At 32.7% G+C, this 23955-nt stretch overlaps 2 protein-coding genes and 1 long non-coding RNA gene across 3 annotated transcripts; all 3 read right to left on the reverse strand.

Moving 5' to 3' along the window:
• Positions 1 to 3: 3 nt before the first annotated feature.
• LOC126887186 (trafficking protein particle complex subunit 3) lies at positions 4 to 12077 on the reverse strand. Its single transcript, XM_050654578.1, has 3 exons — positions 11888 to 12077; positions 11422 to 11832; positions 4 to 269 (listed from the first exon to the last, which is right to left on the reverse strand). The coding sequence occupies exons 1-3, from the start codon at positions 11924 to 11926 to the stop codon at positions 183 to 185; spliced, it is 537 nt and encodes a 178-aa protein (XP_050510535.1). The 5' UTR covers positions 11927 to 12077; the 3' UTR covers positions 4 to 182.
• Positions 12078 to 13984: 1907 nt separating this feature from the next.
• Positions 13985 to 16171, reverse strand: LOC126887187 (uncharacterized). The gene is made up of 3 exons (XR_007698975.1): positions 15452 to 16171; positions 15220 to 15366; positions 13985 to 14255 (listed from the first exon to the last, which is right to left on the reverse strand). It is a non-coding gene; the product is annotated as an uncharacterized LOC126887187 (long non-coding RNA).
• A 2821-nt stretch (positions 16172 to 18992) lies between these two features.
• Positions 18993 to 22596, reverse strand: LOC126887188 (zinc finger MYM-type protein 1-like). The gene is made up of 2 exons (XM_050654579.1): positions 22376 to 22596; positions 18993 to 21912 (listed from the first exon to the last, which is right to left on the reverse strand). Exons 1-2 carry the CDS (start codon positions 22395 to 22397, stop codon positions 20384 to 20386), a joined length of 1551 nt encoding a protein of 516 aa, XP_050510536.1. The 5' UTR covers positions 22398 to 22596; the 3' UTR covers positions 18993 to 20383.
• Positions 22597 to 23955: the final 1359 nt, after the last annotated feature.

Here is a 23955-nt window from a genome sequence, read left to right on the forward strand (position 1 = left end):
TAGTTTTGTTATTTACTTTCTAATAAACATATCCATTTTAAACAATATAAACTAAATTTATAAATACTTCTTAAAATAATATAAAAATGGAATTATACAAATTGTATATCTTACAATATCAAATTTTGTTTATTAAATATATACCGATATATACATTTAATAAATAAACGATTGTATAGCAATCAATCTTCCCCAGCTGGCATAGCATCCTCTAATCTTCTGATGAATTTTACTCTTATTTCTGTATTTTGGTCACCTTTCAACTGATCCTAAAACAGAATGTTTAATCAAAATACATTCTTGCACATTTAATAAGGTATTGAAATCTCAATATTAAACTGCTGAGACTCTAAAAAATAGTAGTAACGCTATAAACGTTACCAAAGCTCTGTCTAAAGGCTTCAATTTTTCTGTCACTCCTTTTTCGATCCCAACGGAGAAAATTAAAGTTATTCGTTAGGGATACACCGGTCACGGATTAATAAAGAAACAAACCAATTAGTCCAGGGCGCATCTGTTTTGAGATGGACGTTGAGAGGTGACTCAAATTTTTTTGCAGAAATTGCTTGAAAATAAATCAAATAATAATATTTGAGTTATCCTCCCTCTCAAAAAGGTCCGGAACATTGTTTAAATAATCAAAATGTCAAAAATTGAAGGAAAAATTCGATTTTTTTCTTCGTTTTTTGATTATAACTTTAAAAGTATTCATTTCCGAGAAAAGTTGTACTAACATAACAGTTGCGTAATTAAATTTCCTACAATATAGAATTGGTTAAAAAATTTAAAAAATAGTCACCCTAGTTGCAAAATAGCAATATTTGCGAAAAAAACATACAAAAACAAGTATTCGCATTTTACGTTTTTCAACCATTTATGCTACACTTAAGACCTTCATATTTCACCCAGAAAAACTTTATGATACAGTAAAACAATACTGTAAATTTCTTTAAGATCGGTTTAATAGATTTTGCAAAATAAATTTTGCAATCCAGCTTTCGCAAAAAAAATTCATTTTTTCAAAATGTTACAGGACTGAAAATAAAGCAGATAGCAAGTTGAATTTTTTTTGCTTATAGAAGTTTACTGTACCTTTCATTTGCAATTTTCAAAATTAAAATCGATTAATTATCACGGCGTCAGAAAATTTTTGAAATAAAATATAATTCTTGGTGCTACGCGCAGGACAGCGGTGTTCGATTCACACAAGTTGATTTCCACCAAAATTTCTTCCAATCTTTATATAATATATTATTTTCTTATTCTATATTTTGTTGTATTTTAATATTTTAATTCCACAAAAATCAAACTAATTTTATTATTGTTTGTGAAATATTGTTTAAACAATTGCATATGTTTAAAAATAATAAACTTTTATTATTTAAGTTAAAATATATGAACAAAGAAAGTTTTTGCTAATAAAAGTGTTATTTCAAAGGATAGAGTAGGTGTTTTTATTTTGCAATAAACACATTTATTTATTTATATCGAAATGTAATAAAAATTAAAATGTATCAATCATTATCAAAGGTCATTGGAATGCCCAATCAGAGCAAACTATCCGCTGTCCTGCGCGTAGCACCAATAATTAATGTTTATTTAAAAAAATTCCTGACGCCGTGGTGTTAATCGATTTTAATTTTTCAAAATTGCAAATGAAAGGTACAGTACACTTCTATATGCAAAAAAATTTTCAACTTGTTATCTGCTTTATTTTCAGTCCTGTAACATTTTGAAAAAATGAATTTTTTTTACGAAAGCCGGATTGCAAAATTTATTTTGCAAAATCTATTGAACTGATCTTAATGAAATTTACAGTATTGTTTTACTGTATCATAAAGTTTTTCAGGATGAAATATGAAGGTCCTAAGTGTAGCATAAATGGTTGAAAAACGTTAAATACAAATACTTGTTTTTGTATGTTTTTTTCACAATTATTGCTATTTTGCAACAAGGGTGACTATTTTTTAAATTTTTAACCAATTCTATATTGTAGGAAATTTAATTACGCAACTTTTATGTTAGTACAACTTTTCTCGGAAATGAATACTTTTAAAGTTATAATCAAAAAACCAAGAAAAAAATCGAATTTTTCCTTAATTTTTTGACATTTTGATTATTTAAACAATGTTCCGGACCGTTTTGAGAGGGAGGATAACTCAAATATTATTATTTGATTTATTTTCAAGCAATTTCTGCAAAAAAATTTGAGTCACCTCTCAACGTCCAAATGTACTAATATTTTTACAGATGGGCCCTGGTCTAAATTAGCAGGTCGATTGTAATATTTTAGGTATACCAGTAACATAAGCGTAGACCTCGGGTGCGTAGAGGGCCAATATCTATTTAATTATTGAATTTTTAGTAATTTTTTGATTAAAATTTAAGAAGCAGGATAATTTAAGGAAAAATAATAAGATAAATAATAAAATACAATGAATGCACTCTTGTTAGAAATAACTTTCTTAGCAAAAACTTAATACTAACTTAGGAGCAAGAATATGCAAAACACCTGACTAGAACATTTTCCCGAGCAGAGGCGAAGAGACTTCCTTGACTAAAAGAACAATTAGGATTTACCCGCAAGTAATATTTTAAATACGAAAAAATATATAGATTAGTGCCGATTCGATATGCGGTCTACCATCCAATATGCGGTCTACCGCAGAGTAACTAATTCGTTATGTGGTCTATCACAGAGTAGTTATTTCGATATGCGGCCACCACTAAATAATGTTAATGCATTCAGTAAATTTTGCATCTACTCGTATATACAGTATACGAGTTATACGAGTATATACAGTATACAGTTTATATTAGTAAATAGAATGATCTTTCAAATGAGCTAGCACACGACCCCTATTCTCATGTAAAAAATCATTGATTACTTCATCACGCCCATATAGATCAAGTTACTAGTATGACATTTATGGCAAAATATCATAATTTAAAAATAAAAATCGATCTGTTTCAGGATTTTTCCTTAAAGTCGCCGGTTTACGAAATAACGAATTTAATCCTTTCATTTGCACCATACTGTATAGTATCATAAAGCTAATTTTTTAACCTATTTTAATTACGGTAACTGTGTTGGCATTGTACTTATTCAAGTGAAAGTACTTAATTACCCAAATAGGTGCAAAACCAAATTAGATAAAGTATGACAAACTAATGTAATTTTAATAGGTAATTTAACTAAATGGGTCGACAAACAAAGCAGGAATACTATAAGAAACTATAAGGACATTTGTTATCTTCCAGTTGAATTTATTCTGTCAAATTGGTAACGTCATATTATATTGTTAATTTTGTGAGAATCTGTTCGTGCTGTTTAACCGAAAATGCCAAGACGTGTTTTATATGTAGATTTGTAGATACTCTAATTTGTAACCTACATAAGTACTTTATTGCGAAAAAAAAAAAAAAAACAATGGTGGTCGTTTAAAATCGCTAACGTCTGTACAACAACGCGTGTGCAATGCTTTAGGAATTAGCGAATCAAAATTAAGATCTACAATTAAAAACGAGAATAGGGCTTTTCATTCACAGTCATTTGTTTCGAGCTTCTATCATGTGTAACATAATATTAATATACATATCTACGTTATTGGTATTGCCAATGATACAAACCAAAGACGTATGACGTAGATATATTAATATTATGTGACACATGACAGACGCTCGAAACAAACGACAATCGATGAAAAGCCCTATAGTGAAGTGCCGGAAAACGATCACCACCATACTCGCCTGTCATTAAAAACGAACGGTATGTTCGAAGGACGAAAATTTCAAATTCGTAATATCATACATCAAATGCGTGCAAATATAAGAAACATGTGACTTTAGATACAATTTTACTTAAGTTAAAAGAGAGGAAATTTGGTGACATCGGCAGAACAAGTTTATGACAAGTCCTACATAACATAGGATTCAAATTTAAAAAAGAGGATAATAGAAAAGCGCTTTGTGAAAGAAGTTCTGTTGTACACAAGAGAATTGAGTATCTTCGAAAATATAACAAATTTAAAGAAGAAGGGTCAACTTTTGTATATTTAGACGAAACATGGATATTTTCTAAGGGGAATATGGCAAGATGACAACATAAAATCGATCAAGCATACTAGTGGAGAAGGGAAGCGACATATAATTCTGCACGCGGGAGGGAAGACAGGCTTTATAGAAGGTGCTGATTTAATATTTTCGTCTACAGTAATCCCTCTTCAACCGCGGGGGTTACGTTCCGAAGAGAAAGGTGCGGTTGGTGAAACCGTGGTTGGCGAGGGATCCACGATCCAAAGAAGAATATGACATAATCCCAATTTGGATACGTACATAGAAATAAATATGATGAAATTGCGTATCTGTGAAATATGTATTATCATATCAACAAAAATAAAGACGCTGAGATCAGCGTCTACATTCGCGGGTATTTTAAACCTTCTGAACTATAAAGTAATTGCCGTAGTATTACTACTAAGAACAAGCGCCAGTGGTGTATCATGAGTAATTTAACGTGACTGGTCAAATTATAAAAAATATATAAAAATAATAAAACATTCTCATTAAAAATTCAACAGATATCGCAACCGCGGATAAGTGAAACCGCGGTTGATGAGTCCGCGGATAATGAGGGATTACTGTACATAAAAAAAAGTGACTATCATGACAATATGAACACGAAAATGTTTGTGAAATGGTTGCGTGAAAAACTTCTTCCCGGATTAAGTGAGCCCCGCGTAATTATTTTAGACAATGCGCCTTACCATTCAGAAATACTAAACAAAAGTCCAACAAATTCGTGGAATGTAGATAAGATTAAAGAATGGCTAACAAATGAACGCATATCTATTCCACAGCATATATTAAAGTCTGAATTGTTACGTTTGGCAAAAGAACATGCAAAACCAAAAATCTTTGTGATGAATCAGGTTATTGAAAGTTACGGGCATCAAGTTTTACGTCTTCCACCATACCACTGCCAGTTTAATCCTATCGAATATATATGGGGAACAGCAAAACAATATTACGACAACCATATTGGGCCTAATGGGTATACAGACGAAGCGGTTTGGGAAACTTGGCGAGAAGCACTTTCAATTGCAACTCCAGAAATATGGCGGAACTGTATATACAAGTGCGAAAAATTAATTGGTAGATTGGTGGATTCGTGAAAATAAAATAAACGAAATAAGCCCAATCATAATAACAATTAACGGTGACGACAGCGATGGCGATGACAGTGTGAACAATAACGACTAAATCATTTTAATAAAAAAAATTTGTACGTGTATTGACTTAATAATATTTAGCATTTTACTTAAATATTTTATGTTAACATAATGCCCTGCTGTAGGATTTCCGGATCCTTTTCAAGGCGGGATCATTTTAGTAGGTGTGATTTGTTTGAAATCGAAACTATTTGTAGATATTGTAGGTACATACGTAATATTATAATATTGTTTTTAATAATTTTTATTTACGGGAAAAATACCCCATTATACATATAAACTATAAAATATACATAACTAATATAGAAAACATGCGATATGATAAAAGAATAAAACATGCTAAAATTAGTTTACAATGTCATATAAATGCTTTTTACACGCGTCAATTGACTTTAATTTAAAAACATCCAACGTCAATATATCAAACAAACTGGAACATGAAGTAAAAACCACTTCTATGTAAAAGGTATATTTACTAAAAATTTTAAAAATCCCAATGGATTCAATAAAATGTGTTCATCAGAACGTTTTCAAACCTATCGGTCCATCATCAGTGAATTTGGATACTTGCAAAATAGACCCAGAACCAAACAATGGTTGTGATTATAAATAAATCTACATTATGTTAAATTAAAATTAAAAAGGCTAAACGCCGATGTTCAGGGATTAAACCTCTGGGAACATGGTGAAACTCTACCCGAGGACCCAATCAACCATCTTAGGTCAACGATGACTACTAAGTCTTAGTACTCCCAATCAACCATCTTAGGTCAACGATGACTACTAAGTCTTACAGAATACAAACGATTCCCAATCTATTATAACAAAACAAAAGCAAGTTTGACATTTAGTAATGCGTTAGTTAGATGGCTCTACTCGAGTTACTTGGGAACAAAAAAAGAATGAAGAAAATTGCTCCATGGGAAGCCCAGCAAATGCATTTTTTTAACGTATACCGATTTTGAACTTTGAGATTACATTTTGTCCAACCTGATTTTTGATTGGAATTTTGCTATTTTTGGCACTTTTCACTCGTAATATCAATAGTTTTTATTATAATAATATGTGTTATGATTATTTTAAAGATATGAAAATTGGTGTGAAGAAAGAGGATAAAACTAAAAATGTGATGGTTCGAAAATTATGATCTTATTGTTTATATCTTTGCGTAAATGCCGCTCAACTTTAAACGATTGTATCTCAGGAACCACTCACGATAATTAAACGTTTTTTCTTTTAAAAGAAGCATCCTGCCGCTTTTTTTCCAATACTGTTTTCATGATTTCATTTAATTTAATATTTCCCGAGATATTCTATTTATTTATAAGCCAAAAAATTGTTTATAATTTTAAAATATTCCTGAGGCCGCTTAAATAGTCCAATTTCAATTCTGTAAAGTACATTAGATATGTACAGTGTCTTTTTATACAAAAATCATAGTTATTCTTATGTATCATAATTATTGTGGATATTATAGCGACCGTAAATTTTTACTTAACAATTCAATTGTTGCTAAACTGTTCATTCAATTTCCATCGGCTTCTGGAATTATAATCTATACGAAAAGAGCATTTATGCTACCAAGTTATTTAATCATTGATAAACAATTACTTATCTAAAATTTTAGTTGAAAATTAAAGACTTTGTTGGAAAAACCCGCATTTTCCGAAAAAAATTGTCGTGGAAGTATGCAGAATTTAATTATGGTGAATTTTTATTCGAGTGTTTTTGGTGTAAAGTTAAAATCTTTGGAGTTATAGAGCAAAAATTTAAAAAAACACGATTTTCGGGCGCCATTTTGTTTATAAAAAAAGTAGTACACTATCTGCGGACTTTGCATACCTATATTATTAATATATAGAATCATAAGATTCGATTCCAGCAATAAAATGGCTGGTAAATAACTTTTCCTTGTATTTTGCTAATTAGCCCGGAGTACTTGTCAAAATCTGGAAAAGGAAAGGAAGTCTCCATTATTTTCAAATGTGGTCTAGAGGTAATGAGGTACTCAACTCTAAGATAAACTATTTATATGGGAAATAAGCCACAATTAAAATGAAAAAAATAATTTTATTAACGTTTCGACGCCCAAATCGGGTGCCGTTGTCAAAATACAAAATATTTGACAACGGCACCCGATTTGGGCGTCGAAACGTTAATAAAATTATTTTTTTCATTTTAATTGTGGCTTATTTCCCATATAAATAATTAATCATAAAAATGCCACAAGGAAATAGCTTCAGAACAACTCTAAGATAAACCACAATAATTTTATTAAAACACTTAAGTACAGCTCATAGAGCGAACCATGGCTGATCACAAATGCTGTTGTCGGTCGTACACCCACCTAAACTTTACACAGAGAGGATTTCTCTCACAGCGGCCAGTTGGCCATGGTTCGCTCTGGGAGCTATAAAGGTTAAAATATTGGAAGTGTTTTGACCCAACAGGAGCCATCATCAGCAATTACAGGAAACAAACTGACCAACAGGAAGGAGAAAGAATCAATTAGACTCAATCAGTTAAAATACACAAACACATTAAAATTAAGTTAAAAATGTTGTAATGGTTTACATTTTTGTGATTCTGGAAAAGTGGTTGGTAGTGAAATACTTTAAAAACATACTCTTCTGAAGGATCTATATCTTGTGAACCTGTAGTTCATCTCATTGAGTACTTCATTATCTACCTATTGGGACCGTGCAAGTTTGGAAAAGCGACACCTGGTTTCTTCGCCCTGTACTTTTATTCGCACTTTTAATTATATTGGCCAATCATATGGTCCTGGTTGCTGGATAATTGTCAAGGCCATAGTCCAAAAAAATAATAAGAAGAAAAAATAAGATTCAGGTTATGTTACTAAAACGTAAATAATTGTATGTAGTAAATAAAATTAGTTATTAAAATGCAGTAATGCAAGCAAAATACAATTAATTAGCAACTGTAATTAGAGCATCATTACAGTTGCTTTCGTCATGAGAACAAAAGAGTTCGAAATGGTCCATAGAAAGATGGTAATGATCTCTGAATCGAAATTAAATATAATGCCTTTTATCTACCCACGGTTTTACTCACGTATCGAGTACTAGGAAGCAGATTTGTTGATCTTTACCTCAGTGAATTGATATGTTGTGGAGTGCAACTATGTAGACTCCCCATGTCTATACATTCATCACCCTTTTCCTTGCAATTTTTAGAAGGATGGGAATAGGTATAAGAGAGAATCTGTTTCCGAACTAAGAAATCCAAAGATTTTATTATTTTTAAACATTTATTTGTTTGAAAATGGAGTCTTTTGGGTTTCGACATTTTGTTAATTACATTTACCTTTATATAATAATTGCATATCATATCAATATTGTGGAGCAATATATAATTTTTCTTCTTCATTGACAGTAGATATGAAATATACGTCAATTTGACAATTTCAATTGACAATTTAAGAAAGTTACAATATTTCTCCGCTATTCTCGCACGATCGTTTCTCGTATCGCCTCCATGTACTTGCACACCGCGAATAGCTCATTATCCATATTATGATCATAGATCTGTACAATTTATCACTGTTTTTCATTTGTCTTTTCCACATTTGACTGTTTAGAGTCTTGGACTCTAACAAAAAGCAATGAAAACAGTTTAGGATCTTTTTAGAGGAAGGTACTGTGGATAATTTATGGGGTAGTGAATGACGATGGTGTGTGGAGAAGATGATACAACTTCGAACTGTACAGAATATACAAGGAACCTGATATCTTCGAACAATTTTTTTTATTAAAGGGCAAGCCCAATTACAATTAATGTTAAACTATAAATTCATAACAGTAACTATATCTATGGTTATAATACAAAAAGTTAATCTGTATTATTATACAATACAAAAGTTATCTATATCTATTACTCAAGCCAAGAGTACACAAAACCTGATGCAAGAATAAGTCGAAGGTTGCAAAGAAATCTGCATTATCATATTGATTGGCTAGTCTGACAGTTCTTTATATGAAGTTGTTAAATCCATAGTTAGTGCGATGTATAGGGTAATGGAAACTAGCTACAGATCTGGTAAGTCTCGATGGAACATGTATATTAGTTTTATTGAGCAAAGAAGAAGCAGCAGCTGTACTATGCAGAATATTGAAAACAGTAATAAGATCTCTCTTCTTATGACGCATAGAAATGGGTTGCATATTTAATGTAGCAAGTAAATCTGCATCATTGTAGTTGTCCAAGATGTTTAACTTGAAAGCAATATGTTTTAGAAATTTATGATCATGACACAAGGTCTCAATATGCACACCCACACCACAAAAAGGTGACCATACACAGGACTCATAGTCAAGATGGGGACGGACAAGAGAGCAATAAAGAGTTTTTAAGGCAGTAATCCCAGTCAAATCCTGTGTGCTTCTTCTGATAAAGGCAAGCATCTGAAATGCCTTGTTGACTACATTATTTAAGTGATCAGAAAGTTGTAGAGTTGCATCCAAAGTAACACCAAGATCCTTAATGAAAGGTATAGTATCAAGGCAATGCTGGCCAATCTTGTATTCAAAATTGATTGGGGATCTAGATCGAGAAAACGTAATGGCTTTGCATTTAGATGCATTCAGACTCATCCTATTTCTTGTACACCAATCCAACAAGTTGATTAGCTCATATTGAAGTTTATCACAGTCATTGGGAGATTTAATCAGACAGCTCAATTTTAAGTCATCAGCAAACAGCAAAAGAAGAAAAACATTCGTGAATATCATTTATAAAAATGTTAAACAGAAGAGGTCCATGATGTGAGCCTTGAGGAACCCCTGAACGAACAAGAATTAATTTGGAAAGAAAATTACCAATTTTTACTGTCTGTCTACGATTAGACAAATAGCTGCTAAACCAAGAAATCATTGGTTCATCAACACCAATCATTCTGAGCTTATGGACCAACATACCATGAGACACCCTGTCAAACGCCTTGGAGAAATCAGTGTAAATTATATCAACTTGATACCCCCGGGAGTCAAACAAAAAATCTACATAAGTTACCTAATAGGTTCAGCTTAGTAGATCTATGGGGTCTAAACCCAAATTGTTCATCAATAAGTTTAGGCTCGAGTAAAGGAGTTAAAAAGTCACAAACCAGACTCTCAAACACTTTGGGTATCACACCAAGGACGCTAATAGGAAGATAATTATTAACAAGAGATTTATCCCCTTCTTTAAATATAGGCTTAAGAAAACTTTCCAGTAATCTGGAAAAACACCAGTTTGAAGGGAGCAATTAAATATGTGATGCAATGGCCTGGAAAGGTTAAAACTGCATTACTTTAAGAACAAAGGAGGTATACCGTCAGTGCCTGGGCCCTTATTAAAATTAAAATATGTCTTGAGCAATTTAGGGCATGTAATGCAGATGGAGCAAAATGAACCAATATAAAAACACTCTTTAATATACCAATCAGGCAGAGAATGGCAATACATGGGGAATAGAAGACTAGAGGAAAATTCTTGATGAGGCTAGGACTCACAAGCCATAATAATGATGATGATGGTTTTCCCATGACTATTAATATCCAGGCATTTTATACATTTAACTTATTTGAGACTTCATGAACTCATCTAAAAACAAACTATACTAAATTTACAATCAAGATGCAGTAGAAATAAACAAACCAAGACATGTTAAATGGTACTAGGAGCACTCCCGACTCATAATTTACAATGTAGGTTTATACATTGTAAGTTATTATTTGGGAGTGTTCCTAGTAGCATTTAACGTGTCTTGGTTTGTTATTTTCTACTGCATCTTGATTGTAAATTTAGTATAAGCTGATACCGTCAAGGTAAATTTGTGGTATGTTATCCAATTCTTTATTACATTTAAATCATTTTGAAATTTCATATATTTGAAAATTGAATTCTTATTTATAAGAATTCAATTTTTATTTTATCAAAATATACCAGACTTGTACCATGTATTACATATTCTTTTAATTGGGGTGCTGTATTAGATTGAACTATGGAAAAAATACAAAAGTTTCCAGCTAATTAATACAAAAGTGTTTGATTTATTGTTATCAGTTGATTATTTTGTTCTGTGGCTATTCTTCTTTTATCATTACATTTAAGTTACTAGCTTGTATAAATGAGCATTTTAAATTGTAGGCCTATTCTATTAAAAACTATTCATTTTTTTGTTACCCACCTGCACAATCCAACTCTGAACATCTAACTGTACCATCTCAAGGGCACCTCTAATAGCTCCACAAAGCAAATTACAATACTTTAACGATTTTAAATCATCGGGTAGTTCTACTAGCTCAGTCAGAGGATTTGAATCAAGCATAAAAGAAAATTCATCACCAGAAGGACTCCAATTGGTTACGTTAGGTTGTATTCCCAGATACATTTTAAAAGCACTCTGAATTTTATCAGCAGTATCTTTTAAATCCAAACATCTTCCAGTACCAGTCTTCGCCAGGAAATCTTCAATAAGTCTTATGCCCATGTTATAACCTAATCTTTCGAGCTGCTTTGAGACATCATCGACATTGTCCAAGTCTTTGATCATTTGGGCAACGAGAGCACCGTAAGTTAACGTTACTAACTCTGAATTCTAAAAAATACATAAAACAGGGGGAGTGACCAAAATAATGTAATCTATTACATACCACTTTTTTAACATCGAATCTGGTAGTTGAGCGAGACATTGCTCAATTTTGGTTAAATTTATGTTGGTTAATTCACTAGCAAACGTTTTTCCAGTAGAGATTATAACAAATTAAAATTTGTACAAATAGCATAAACACATAACCACCTATTAAATTAAACGTCATTGTCATTACTGTCAATACAAGCATTAAATATCACGAAACCTTAATTCGCACACTTGATCCAACGTTGCCAATTGTACGGGTAACAGTCAATGCGCGGTAAATTTAAAAAAGTCGATGCATTGTGCCAGCACACAATGTGACACAATCATAATATAATGATTAGTAATATATTAATTTAATCATTAAAGGTAGTCAGTAACTGCGTGCGTCATACATATTATATTTTCAAGTTTAATTTATGTCTTACTAATATACATACATGATAAAGCTCAAGCTAAAATAAGTTTATTCAAGCGTTTAAGCTATTAGGTCAGGATCCCGCGTATGAAAAAAAATTGATTAATAGCAAGCTGAAAATTTGTTAATAGGTTAAGGGTGTCTAGTCGGACAAACTTTGATATATGGGAACACTGGAAATTTTAATTGTGGAACAGGTTAAAAATTTGGAACGGTCAGACCACGAAAACGTCACATGTATTTTGTCCAAAAGAACTTCCAATTGATTTGTTACCCTTTCATTAAACTTTCATGCAAAAATCAGACTGCTATTTATCACCTGCCATAATTCCTGTCATTTGACATATTCTACGTGTTCCACTCATTTATAATTCTCATTTGGTGATAAATAGCAACCTGATTTTTGCATGAGAGTTTAATGAAAGGGTAACAATTCAATTGGAAGTTCTGTCGGACAAAATACATGTGACGTTTTCGTGGTCTGACAGTTCCAAATTTTTAACCTGTTCCACAATTAAAACCCCTTTTCTTATATATCAAAGTTTGTCCGACTAGACATCCTTAAGCTATTAACAAATTTTCAGCTTGCTTAATCAACTTTTTTTTCATACGCTGGAGCCAGACCTATATACATATATGTACAAGAACTGTAAGAAATTTTGTGAAAGTGGCTTACGAAAAAAAAAAAAAACAAACAGATCGCTTCGTAGCGGCAATTAAGATTGCTTCATAGGGGTAACTTCAGACATGGCCTGTTCTGTTGGGCCATAACAGAGGGTTACTTTAAATTGTCGGCTCGAGTGGGGAAATAATTTGGTAAGATACTGGGTGCTATGTAAATACCAGGTAAATTCAGAACCAAGTACTAACTTTTATTACAGGAGTGAAATGGAAAGAATAAGCTAAAGATAGCCTAACTCAGCGACCTTTAATATATTACTCAGACACATATTTGCTGTTTATTTAGCGTTTGCCTCTAAATCACCGCCTTTGAAATCAATAGGCAGTGATGTGTTGTTGCCATATCAATTTCTAAAAGTAAAAGTTGATATAAAAATAGTGTTTTTCAAACTAAGCAATATCTTAAGGCTTAAGGATTACAATAAAACGAACGTATATAGTCTTACCGAATTTATTTTGCAAACATGAAGTTGGTCAAGTGCAATCAATTACACAGTTTAAAAAAATACCTCTAATACAAAGTATAACAATACTTGAATATATGCTATACAGGGTGTTATAACAGAAAAAAAATAATAAGCAGTAGAATATGATCGCCGTTTACAATTAAAAGAAAATATGATTTAAAAATTGTGGCCTTCTATGGAAAGTTTTTGTTATCAATGGGTTAAAGTGTTTTTCACTCAATAATTATTATGTAGTGTGTGTAATAATATGTGTAGAGCACCAATTCAAGTTAAACTTGTTATTGATTTTTGTGTTTGTTATTGTTTTGTATTTTTTATGACTCTGTAAGCATTGTCTATAAAATTGTACAATTTTCCATAATAAAGCATATTTCTATTCTAAGTTGTCTATTTCTTAAACCAAAGCATTGATTATTACTACGAAATATTATTTTGTAGAAGTTGTCAAACAAATAAAATATTTGGGAATCATTATTGATAATTTATTTATCAACATTAAAAACGATTTATTGATTACAGTTAATTTATTTAATGGAAATTAAGGTAATAATAATAATAATAATGTTTATTCAACACAAATATAACAATATACATAAAATAATAAACTATAAAATCTTCATGCGACTAAAAACATATCAAAGTGTAGATATAGTTAATAAGAATAAACATAGGAAGCCACAAGAAAATAAATTTGCATGTAGCTATAGCTCAAAGTAACTCCTGTTGTTTATCCAAATCTTCACTAGTCAAAAGCCTTTAAAGTAAAGTTTCAGCAGTTTTTCCATTTTCTACATATATAAAATAGCTGGTGTTTGTTCCTAAAAACAAATACATAAATAAAAATTTTACGTTGTGTACCATAAAAATCATACAAATGTGGAAAGTACCACAAAAGTACAGTACACACTTGATACTCCGACATGCTTGGTAATCTGACCTTTTGGTCCCATACCTGTCGGACTATCAAGAGACAACTGTATTTTAATATTAGGACAGTTATACCTATAAGGTTTAGGTTAGTTTAGTTAGTTTTATATAAGGGCAGTTGCCATAATAAGCCACAACAAAAAGGTATTAAAAGAAAAAGCTATAGACCTGAAATGGGAAGCTACTATGTATAGTTTATATATAAATGAAAGTAAAACAAAATATATAGAGTGCACAAAGTAAAATCAACATGAACATCTGAAGGTAGAAAACCATACCTACGAATATGCCTCCCATTTTCACTCAATAATAAATGACAACAACGCCAGTCAAAAAAAGCATGGATTCTTAGCAGCAATAAGTGATTTTATGCATACAAAGACTTGACGAAAAGTAAGTTACTAAGTCTAACCTTAGAATCTACAAAACAAATCTACACATTGCAGTGATGGTTTGTGGAGAATTAAAATGAACCACGAGCTGGATAATACTAATGCAGAGCGCAGATATTGTTAGAATTGTAAAATCTCAAAGACTAAATTGGCTTGATCACTCAGAAAGAATGCCAGATAATCGAGCTGTACAAGTAATCCAGAGATGGAAGCCCCAAGGAAATAGAACAAGAGGAAGGGCCCATAAAAGATGGATAGACGATATAGAGGGGGATCTTAAAACCATGAACATCAGAAAAGTATCTGGCAGGGCAGAATGTTGTTAAGCACACCAAGACTCACAAAGGGTTGTAGCACCATTAGAAAAAGATTGAAGGACAGTTTAGGCTATATGCATTAAAACATGGTGAGCTTTGCATCTAACCATATTGTAATAAACTATATCTTAATATCTTATACTTACATGGTCTAGAGAAGTCTCTTCATTATTTTTTACATTTACTGCTTTCATCAGCTCTTCTCTTTCATTTTAGATCACCTTTTCTTTTTATTGCCTGCTTTGGTAACCCATGTTTTAGTTTGGAATATCTTTTTAAAGTGGCTAGCTTTCCTAATAATTAAGTTTGAATTATTACTTAGGTACATCTTTATTATTGTAGACATTTTTTAAAAACCTTATTAATTGAATTACTTACCACTTTTATACAATGTTTATTGCATATTCTTTCATATTTTAATTTTAGTTCTGTTCTCCTTATGGCTTTTACATATCCATTAATCCATTGTTCATTGTTCCCGACTTTGTTTTGTTCAGGATAACTATTTACATTTATTTTTAAAAGATAATCTGTCAATTGTCAAATTTGTGTCAAATATTGAGATCATAGAGGTATATATTAACATAGAGGGAGCCTACCTTCCGCGCTTCCTGACGACAAGATCTCAGGGACTGGCTTGCTGCATCTCCTTCTAACACATTGTATCCATAGAGGTATATATTAACATAGAGGGAGCCTACCTTCCGCGCTTCCTGACGACAAGATCTCATGGACTGGTTTGCTGCATCTCTTTCTAACACATTGTATCGAAAATCTCGATGACATTCAGTGTCAATATAGACACGGAAGAGGAGGACAACTGTAGCAGCTTTACTATGCGTAAGAGTGAAACAGCACTAATCCAAAGAAAAAAGATGGTGTCGTCACTTCGCTCTGAATGACACTCTCTCTATGCTAATATTTAACTCTATGATTGTATCGAGAATCTATAATGACATTCAGTGTGAATATAGGCACGGAAGACGAGGACAACTGTAGCAGCTTTACTATGCGTAAGAGTGAAACAGCACTAATCCAAATAAAAAAGATGGTGTCGTCACTTCGCTCTGAATGGCACTCTCTCTATGCTAATATTTAACTCTATGATTGAGATTTTAGTGACTTGGCAACGTTGGATCAAGTGTGCGAATTAAGGTTTCGTTAAATATCCAATCTATGCAATATGTAATACAGTTGCTCGTATTATAAGTTAGCTAGCTTTAGTGAACAAATTTTAATTTAGACTTTCGAATTTTCCAACCAAATCATTGATACAATTTCTTATAGATTTCTACTTATCAAGTATTTTACGGTCAAAATCTACACTTATTTTTAATGTTTTAAAACATTTTGTAGATCTTGATCTTAGTTTGGAGCATGTTTTTTTATTTAGCTAATGCCTCGACAACTAATAATGGCCACTGGCATGGTAAGTAGGTACGGTGAATTTTTGCAGTTAGGTTAGGTACCTAGTGTCATGTGTAGTGTGTATGTTGAGTAAGTGTCTTGTTACTTTGCAAAGTCGACGTCATTGTCTTTGCAAAGAGACGCTAATTGTATCCGAACGTCTGCGGTCCCTCCGGTGAGTAACGATCCCACAAGGCCAGAAACTATTTTCATTTATTAATTTATAATAAATGAAAAATTTCTGACCCTGGTGAGATTCGAACTCACGACCATTCGAACCTTTCGATCTAAAGGTAGGCGCTCTTACCACTGAGCCACAGAGGAGGGTTGTAGCTGTAGCATTTTTAAACAAAATTATATTAGGTAGCGTGAGCTGTGAGTTTCGACGGTATCGCTCTCTTGCGGTTTGAAACTTATACTTTTCTGATAAAATTGGTGTATGTGAAATACAGTGATGAGCGCGCTAGTAACCCATAGAGGTATATATTAACATAGAGTGAGCCTACCTTCCGAGCTTCCTGACGACAAAATGTCACAAGATCTCATGGACTGGTTTGCGGCATCTCTTTCTAACACATTGTAGCGACAAACTAAGATTACATTAAGGCCATTATTAGACTAGGTAACTGGTGACGCAACTGGTGGCGCAACTAGTGGCTCCACCAAATTAAAGCACACACAATATTATGAGTAACTGCTGGCCGTTAAGGCTGTATGACACTATGCATTTTCTTGTATCATTTCTAATATCGTTTCTGATATCGTTTTTGATATACATTTTCTTGTATCGTTTCTTGTACGTACATTTGTGCCCTGTATGACACTATGCAAGTTCTTGTATCGAAAATTGTATGAAATTCGGCACGTGATTGGTCGAAATTTTGTTTGTCACCCTGTCACGTTACAATTGGTATGGTAATCTGGTAGTACTGCGTCTACAGCTGATTTTAAGGATTTTATAAAATTTATAAACTTTTAAAAACATAAATTTAACATTTTAATGTTATTAAAAACAATTAAAATAATTACACTTTTATAAAAAAGAACTTTTTGAAGATATTCTTCTTTAGCGGCGAATCGATTGAGGGTAAAATTGTACATAGATCTGCGCGCCTGCGCACACTGACAGTATGTAGTTCTGACAGTATGTAGTTCATTGCTAATCTTTCAAGATAGGTATGTATGTATCTGTAACCGTGCAAATAAGTCATTAGAAGAATATATTAGTATTTTTAGGAAATGTATTATTTATTATAATTCTTGTGTTTTTGGATTTGTGTTTCTCTGTAGTAAAATAATAAAATATTATGTAAGCATAACATTTTTACACTATATGTCGCCGTGTTGTGTAATTATATCCCAAACCTACATGTCAATTCCTAGGGCCTCGCTGGAGTAGTGGGTAATGCGTTAGCTCTGAGATTGGAATGACGCGGGTTCAATTCCTGGGCGATTCATATTTTTTTTATTTTTGGTTGTTTTAATAAAAATTTTTTGAAAGTGGTAGATAAGAAAGTTAGTTTAATTTTTAAATAAAATAGAAATAACCTTTTAAGTATATTTACTTCGTTTAAATTACCTATTATATAATAGAAGAATATCTTCTTACGTGCGTACAAAGTACACACACATTCTTTTTTTATAATAAAACGTTTTTACGTTTTGATTATAGGAGAGAATATAAAATAATTTGACGATATAAAATACTTAAAATTCCAAAAATTACACCATAATAAAAAAGTACTTTTTATAATAACACGGTTTTGTTATATACAGGACACAACATGTTTCGAAGAAATAAAATATGAATTTTTAGTAGGTGTATTAACTGTTAAAATTATAATTCCAAAAATTACACTAGTATAAAAAAGTACTTTTTATAATACCACGGTTGTTTAAAATGGTACATATATATAATAATTAACTTATAAAATATGAATTTTAAGTATTCAACTTTTAATTATTTATTAAAAAAATTAAAAAATGATACGCAACAGCCGTGTTCGAACTAGGGAACTCTCGATCTGCAGTCTAATGCCACTGACCCACCATCAATTCGTAGATATCGATTTATTAACGTACTTTAAAATATAATTGCATTAGTCACATTTTTAAAATAGTTTGAAATAAAAAAAATCGATTTATCCATACAGGGTGATTGATTAGTGGGGTAAAGCTCCGTAGATCCGTTATACCCAGATAGCAATATAAACTTGTTTCAAACTTGCAACAAGTTTGATACATCAAACATGAAAGCTTGCTGCAGGTTTGCCATGGCAATTTTGCAAGCTTGCAGCAAGTTTAAATCAAACTTGCTAGTTGGTGTGTGACAAACTTGCATGAAGTTTGTTTTTTCAAACTTAATACAAACTTGATATAATAAACTTGCTGAAGGTTTGTTTTTGTTTTGTTGCATGAAGTTTGTTTTTTCAAACTTGATACAAACTTACTTAAGGTTTGTTTTGACATACTAGCCACAATTTGAATAAAACAATGTGAATAAAAAATACAATACCATTTTATATAACTATTTATTCAGTAATCACTCAACTAAAATACAATCTATTGTCTAAAATTATTTATTGGAACTTACATTAAACCCGCTAGCTTCAGATTCCGATGCTCAGTTTTGTCTCAGCTCTGAAACAAATAAAAGAAATTGTTATAAAGTCTTGATGTGTGAACAGAATTAATATATGCTATTAAAAGAGATACAAACATGTTAAAGTAACAATTTTACAATAAAACCTAAAAGTTATTTATAAATAATAATTATAATATGTTTATTTTGGATAGCATGTATGTAAATACAGTTAGAAGCTACTAAAGACATAAAAAAAACTTACCTAATCACCACAAGCAGGTGGGTCTATGAAAAACTGAAGAAAACAAGCTTCAGCTTAGTAATTCAAGTAATAGTCTCGGATAATAGGGCTTTTCATCGATTGTCATTTGTTTCGAGCTTCTGTCATGTGTCACATAATATTAATATATCTACGTCATACGTCTTTGGTTTGTATCATTGTATACAGTGCCGGATTTACCAATTTTCCGCCCTACGCCAGTTAAAAAATGCCGCCCTTAGGTTAGCTAGGTAAAAACAGCAATAAAACCAGAATTTTAAATTTAAATATTTATTTTCACAACTATATGAACTATAATAATATTATATTAGTTTTCGCCGGGATTTCATAGCCTCAAACGAGTTTATAATATTATCAAAATCTAAGCTTGTTGTCAAATCAGATTCTATCGTCAAAATTGTCAATGCATTTAATCGCTCTTGTTCCATTGTTGATCTTAAATACGTCTTTAATCGTTTGAGGGTAGAAAATGAGCGCTCCGCCGAACAAACTGTGACAGCCATAGCAACAAATATACGTAGGGCGATTTCAACGTTGGGGAAAACTGCTTCCAAATTGTATTGTCGAATGTGCGAGAGCATATTTGATAAAGTGCATTTTTCGTATTTTATGTCTGTTTCTTTTAACAGTTCCGAGAAATGCAAACATTCTGTTGGAAACGCATCCTCCAGATCGTCCTTATAACATTCCTGTAGGTACCTGGCACTTTTGATTAACTGTTCTTGCGAACTTTCTTTTATTACGTAAAAGAATCCAAATTTTTTGAAAACACTGTCATATGCTTCATATCTTTTGTTCAGTTCCATTGAAACCCTATCAAGTATAGAAAAATATGTGTCCACTTTTAGCTGTTCCCTTCCTGTCAGAATTGTATCACCATCCCTATTTTCATCTGGGAAAAGTTTACGTCTCCGATTTCTTTGATGGTCATCATCGTATCTTTCATCCATAATATTTTTGGCTTTGTCAATGTACGTTTCAAACATGGCAGTATTTCGCAAAGATTTGACAAAATTTATCAATGATAAAAAGAGTCTAGTTACGTCGCCAGTATCGATATCGACGCCCTGAAGAGTTTTGTTGGTTTTATGGAAACGCTCAATATCACTTCCCAAAAAACCGACATGAAGGCACATTCGAAACGGTTTAAGCGACGTTTAATCCCAGCTGCCTCCGTTCGAACCGTTGGTTTTTCTGAAACCGCTTCTTCAATTGTTGTCAAAGCATTTAAATAATTGCTCCAGCTCCCGCGTAAGCTCATTAAAGCATCATGGCGTGCAGACCATCTTGTTCCGTCGACCCGTTTTGGAACTTTAGCGCCGGGTTTTAAATTGGAAAGTAGAATTTCCCAACGACGAGTAGACGCCGAGAAAAAAGTATATAGGCTCTGCACCGTTTCAAAAAACCTTACAGCCTCTCCGGCACATTCGGCAGCGCAGACGCCAACCAAATTCAATGAATGGGCGGCACATGGTAGGTAATCAGCGAGCGGGTTGCGTTTCAAAATCCTTGCTTGTAAACCACTGTAACAGCCGGACATATTACTAGCGTTGTCGTAGGACTGACCTCGACAATGTTTTAATTCCAAATTGTGCTTCTCCAATTTAGAAATTACAGCATTTTCCATATCTTCAGATTTATGTCCCACATTTGGCAAAAAGCCAACGAAGCGCTCTACTGGTTTTCCATTTTCTGTAACATATCTGATGATTACGGATAATTGATCAATATGTGCCATGTCGGGTGTTGAGTCAATTATAATTGAATAGTATTTTGACTTTCCAATTTCGGACATAATGTGATTCAGAACCTCAGTCGACATTAAGTCGATAAATTCTTCACATATTGTAGATGAGAGGTATGACGTTTTACCACTTCCCGGATTTCCGTGCTGAGATACATGCGTGGCTAAAAACGGATCAAATTCCGCTATGAGCTCCAGACACATCATGAAGTTTCCGTTGTTTGGATTGCCGAATTTTTCAACTGTTCCTCTAAACGGTAAACCTCTGGAAGCCAATTTTTTAGTCACTGCAACCACCCGCTTTAACACTTTTCGCCAGTAATCTTCTTCGAGTCTTATTTGCTGACACAGCAATGAATCAATTTGGTTTTGCTTTTGTTGACGCCGCAATAAGGTTACTTGGGATTTGGCGTGTTCGTGGGAGTTTTCATGTAAATTCAAAATTTTATTTACATTACTCCAATCATTTACGCCATCAGTGGCCATTTTTGAGGTTCCTCCGAAAAGACGACATGGAATGCAAAACAGGGATTTCTTTGATGGTGAATATATTAAGTATCTACGAGGTTGTTCTTCCTCATTGGCAAGTTTCCGACGGAAAACGTTCTTAGTAAGATACCGTGTCTTATTGCCAATAACAGTTTTTGTTAGTGAAAAATCCTCATCTGTATTTTGGCATATTTCATTTGGTAAGGACAACAAATAATCGATAGTAGCATCGTTGGCCTTCCATTCGGCAGGGTCGTTACTGATAACTGCTTGTAAACATTGTGGATTTACTGAAGCTGATGCACATGCAGATGCTTCTATTTTAGATTCTGACCCTAGAACAATAAAATATGCGAATATGCCTCTAAACTAAAAATATTGTAAAACTTTCGTAAATAAAATTTTACATCAAACATTTTTTTGTAACTCTACTAATTAAGGATTTATGAAGTCATTTCAAAATTGTAATTTTTTTATTTTCCCCCATATCATAAACGAGATGGTAATTTTAAAATTTGTGTTTACCGTTTTAAAGTTACCCCCAATGATTTTTTTTGATAGGACTAACAATTATTAACAGTTACTTGCGAAGAAACGAAGATACCATATAAGTGTCGAAAATTGAGAAAATGATGTTTCATTTCAGCCCAAAATATACAGGGCAATCAGAATCAGGGCATTCCATTTAAATGAAAATTTAAAATATGCCAAAGAGCCAAAGGGATGCCCAAAGAGTCAAAGAGTAGCAATGTAGTTAAAAAACACATTTATTCACATAATGACATAATCGATACTCACTCTCACTTGGCTCCGTGTCCATCGCTTCCGCATTATCTGGTGGTATAGGTACAGCAGACACAGCAGTAACAGTCTCCGATTCCGAATCCGAATCATGTGTTTTTAGGCTTTGGAAGTTGTACTTAGTTGTAGGTTTAATTAAAAAATAGTTGTTTAATTTTTTTGTTTTGTCTAAAACTGCATGAAGTTTTCTCCGCTTTTCCTCAGCAAGCGTCTTGTATTGCGCTCCACTTAATCGTTTTCGCCGTCACTCATAGTGTTGAAAATTTTGCGACACTGGACTCGACACTTTAAACAGTTTAAACTAACTGACTGGGATGAACAATATTGAATATTGTTACGACTTTTACCCGTCGTATTTTCCGTGGGTTCTTCGTTCTTCAATAAACCAACAACTCACTTTAAAACTTTAAACTACTTCTTTATTTCAACAAGTCCACTTATAAGTATAACAATACTTGCACTATTTACCTACTAATATTTACAGATTTCTAATACTCAATACTCTTCACTCTTCTACTTCTTTACAAATAATAACTAATAACACTTACTTAACACTATCTCACTACTAAAACCACTCTGTCTAGCCAATCTGTCTGCTAGTCACTCTCTCACTCATATCTTCAACTGTCTGGTGATAGCACACAGCACACAGCTGTAACTGTTCGCTTTATATACCTACCGGCAGGGTTTCCTGAATGTTCTAGGAATTTCCAGTAGTTAAGTAGTTTACTAGAAAAATCGAGACGTTCACTTACGACTTCCTTTGACTACTATCAGTAGCGCGGCTCTTATCTAAAGCGGCTTCTTTGCGGCAATCGCGCGGCAGATAAGCGGTATCCTTTTGTTACAGTCAGATAAAATAATCATTCCCAACAATTGTACTTCTGCCCGACCATGTTACGGCGGGGCGGAGACTTTAGATTTCATTGGAAACCTACCAAACATTCATTCATTTTTAGCTGTATTATACGTAAAATAGATTTTGGGTGATGGCCCCGTATATAATTTCAGTTTAAGAGTTTTCCTGATAATTGTTTAAAATTTTGCCGCCTCCCCAGTTTTGCCGCCTTACGCCTAGGCGTAATTTGCGTAATGGGAAATACGGCACTGATTGTATATACCAATAACGTATGACTTAGATATATTAATATTAGATGACACATGACAGAAGCTCGAAACAAATGACTGTGAATGAAAAGCCCTATTAATTGTACGGTAAATGTTGTAAACAAATCAAAGAAAAATATCAACATAGGATAGGATACAAATTATCACCGTTTGGCAGGATGGCAGGTTACTTTTCCCGTGTTGCCAGCTGTCGAGTAAGCTTTTTCCCTCAACGTACCTTAAAAATTCCCACTTTTATGATAAAATTCCCTCCTATGCTTCTATTTAAAAAATCTGTGAAAATATGTTGAACTATTTTTAAATATTTTGATTTTTATAAATATTTTACAATTTGGACTGGAGCAAAGATTCCCTTATAAGTTAACTTTTTCCCTTTTATGTTGAAAATTCTCGCAGAAATGGAAATTTACCACAGGTGGCAACACTCTCGTTTTCGTGGAAGTGACATC

Source organism: Diabrotica virgifera, chromosome 6 (genome assembly GCF_917563875.1).
Source record: "Diabrotica virgifera virgifera chromosome 6, PGI_DIABVI_V3a".
NCBI classification, from domain to species: Eukaryota; Metazoa; Arthropoda; class Insecta; order Coleoptera; family Chrysomelidae; genus Diabrotica; species Diabrotica virgifera.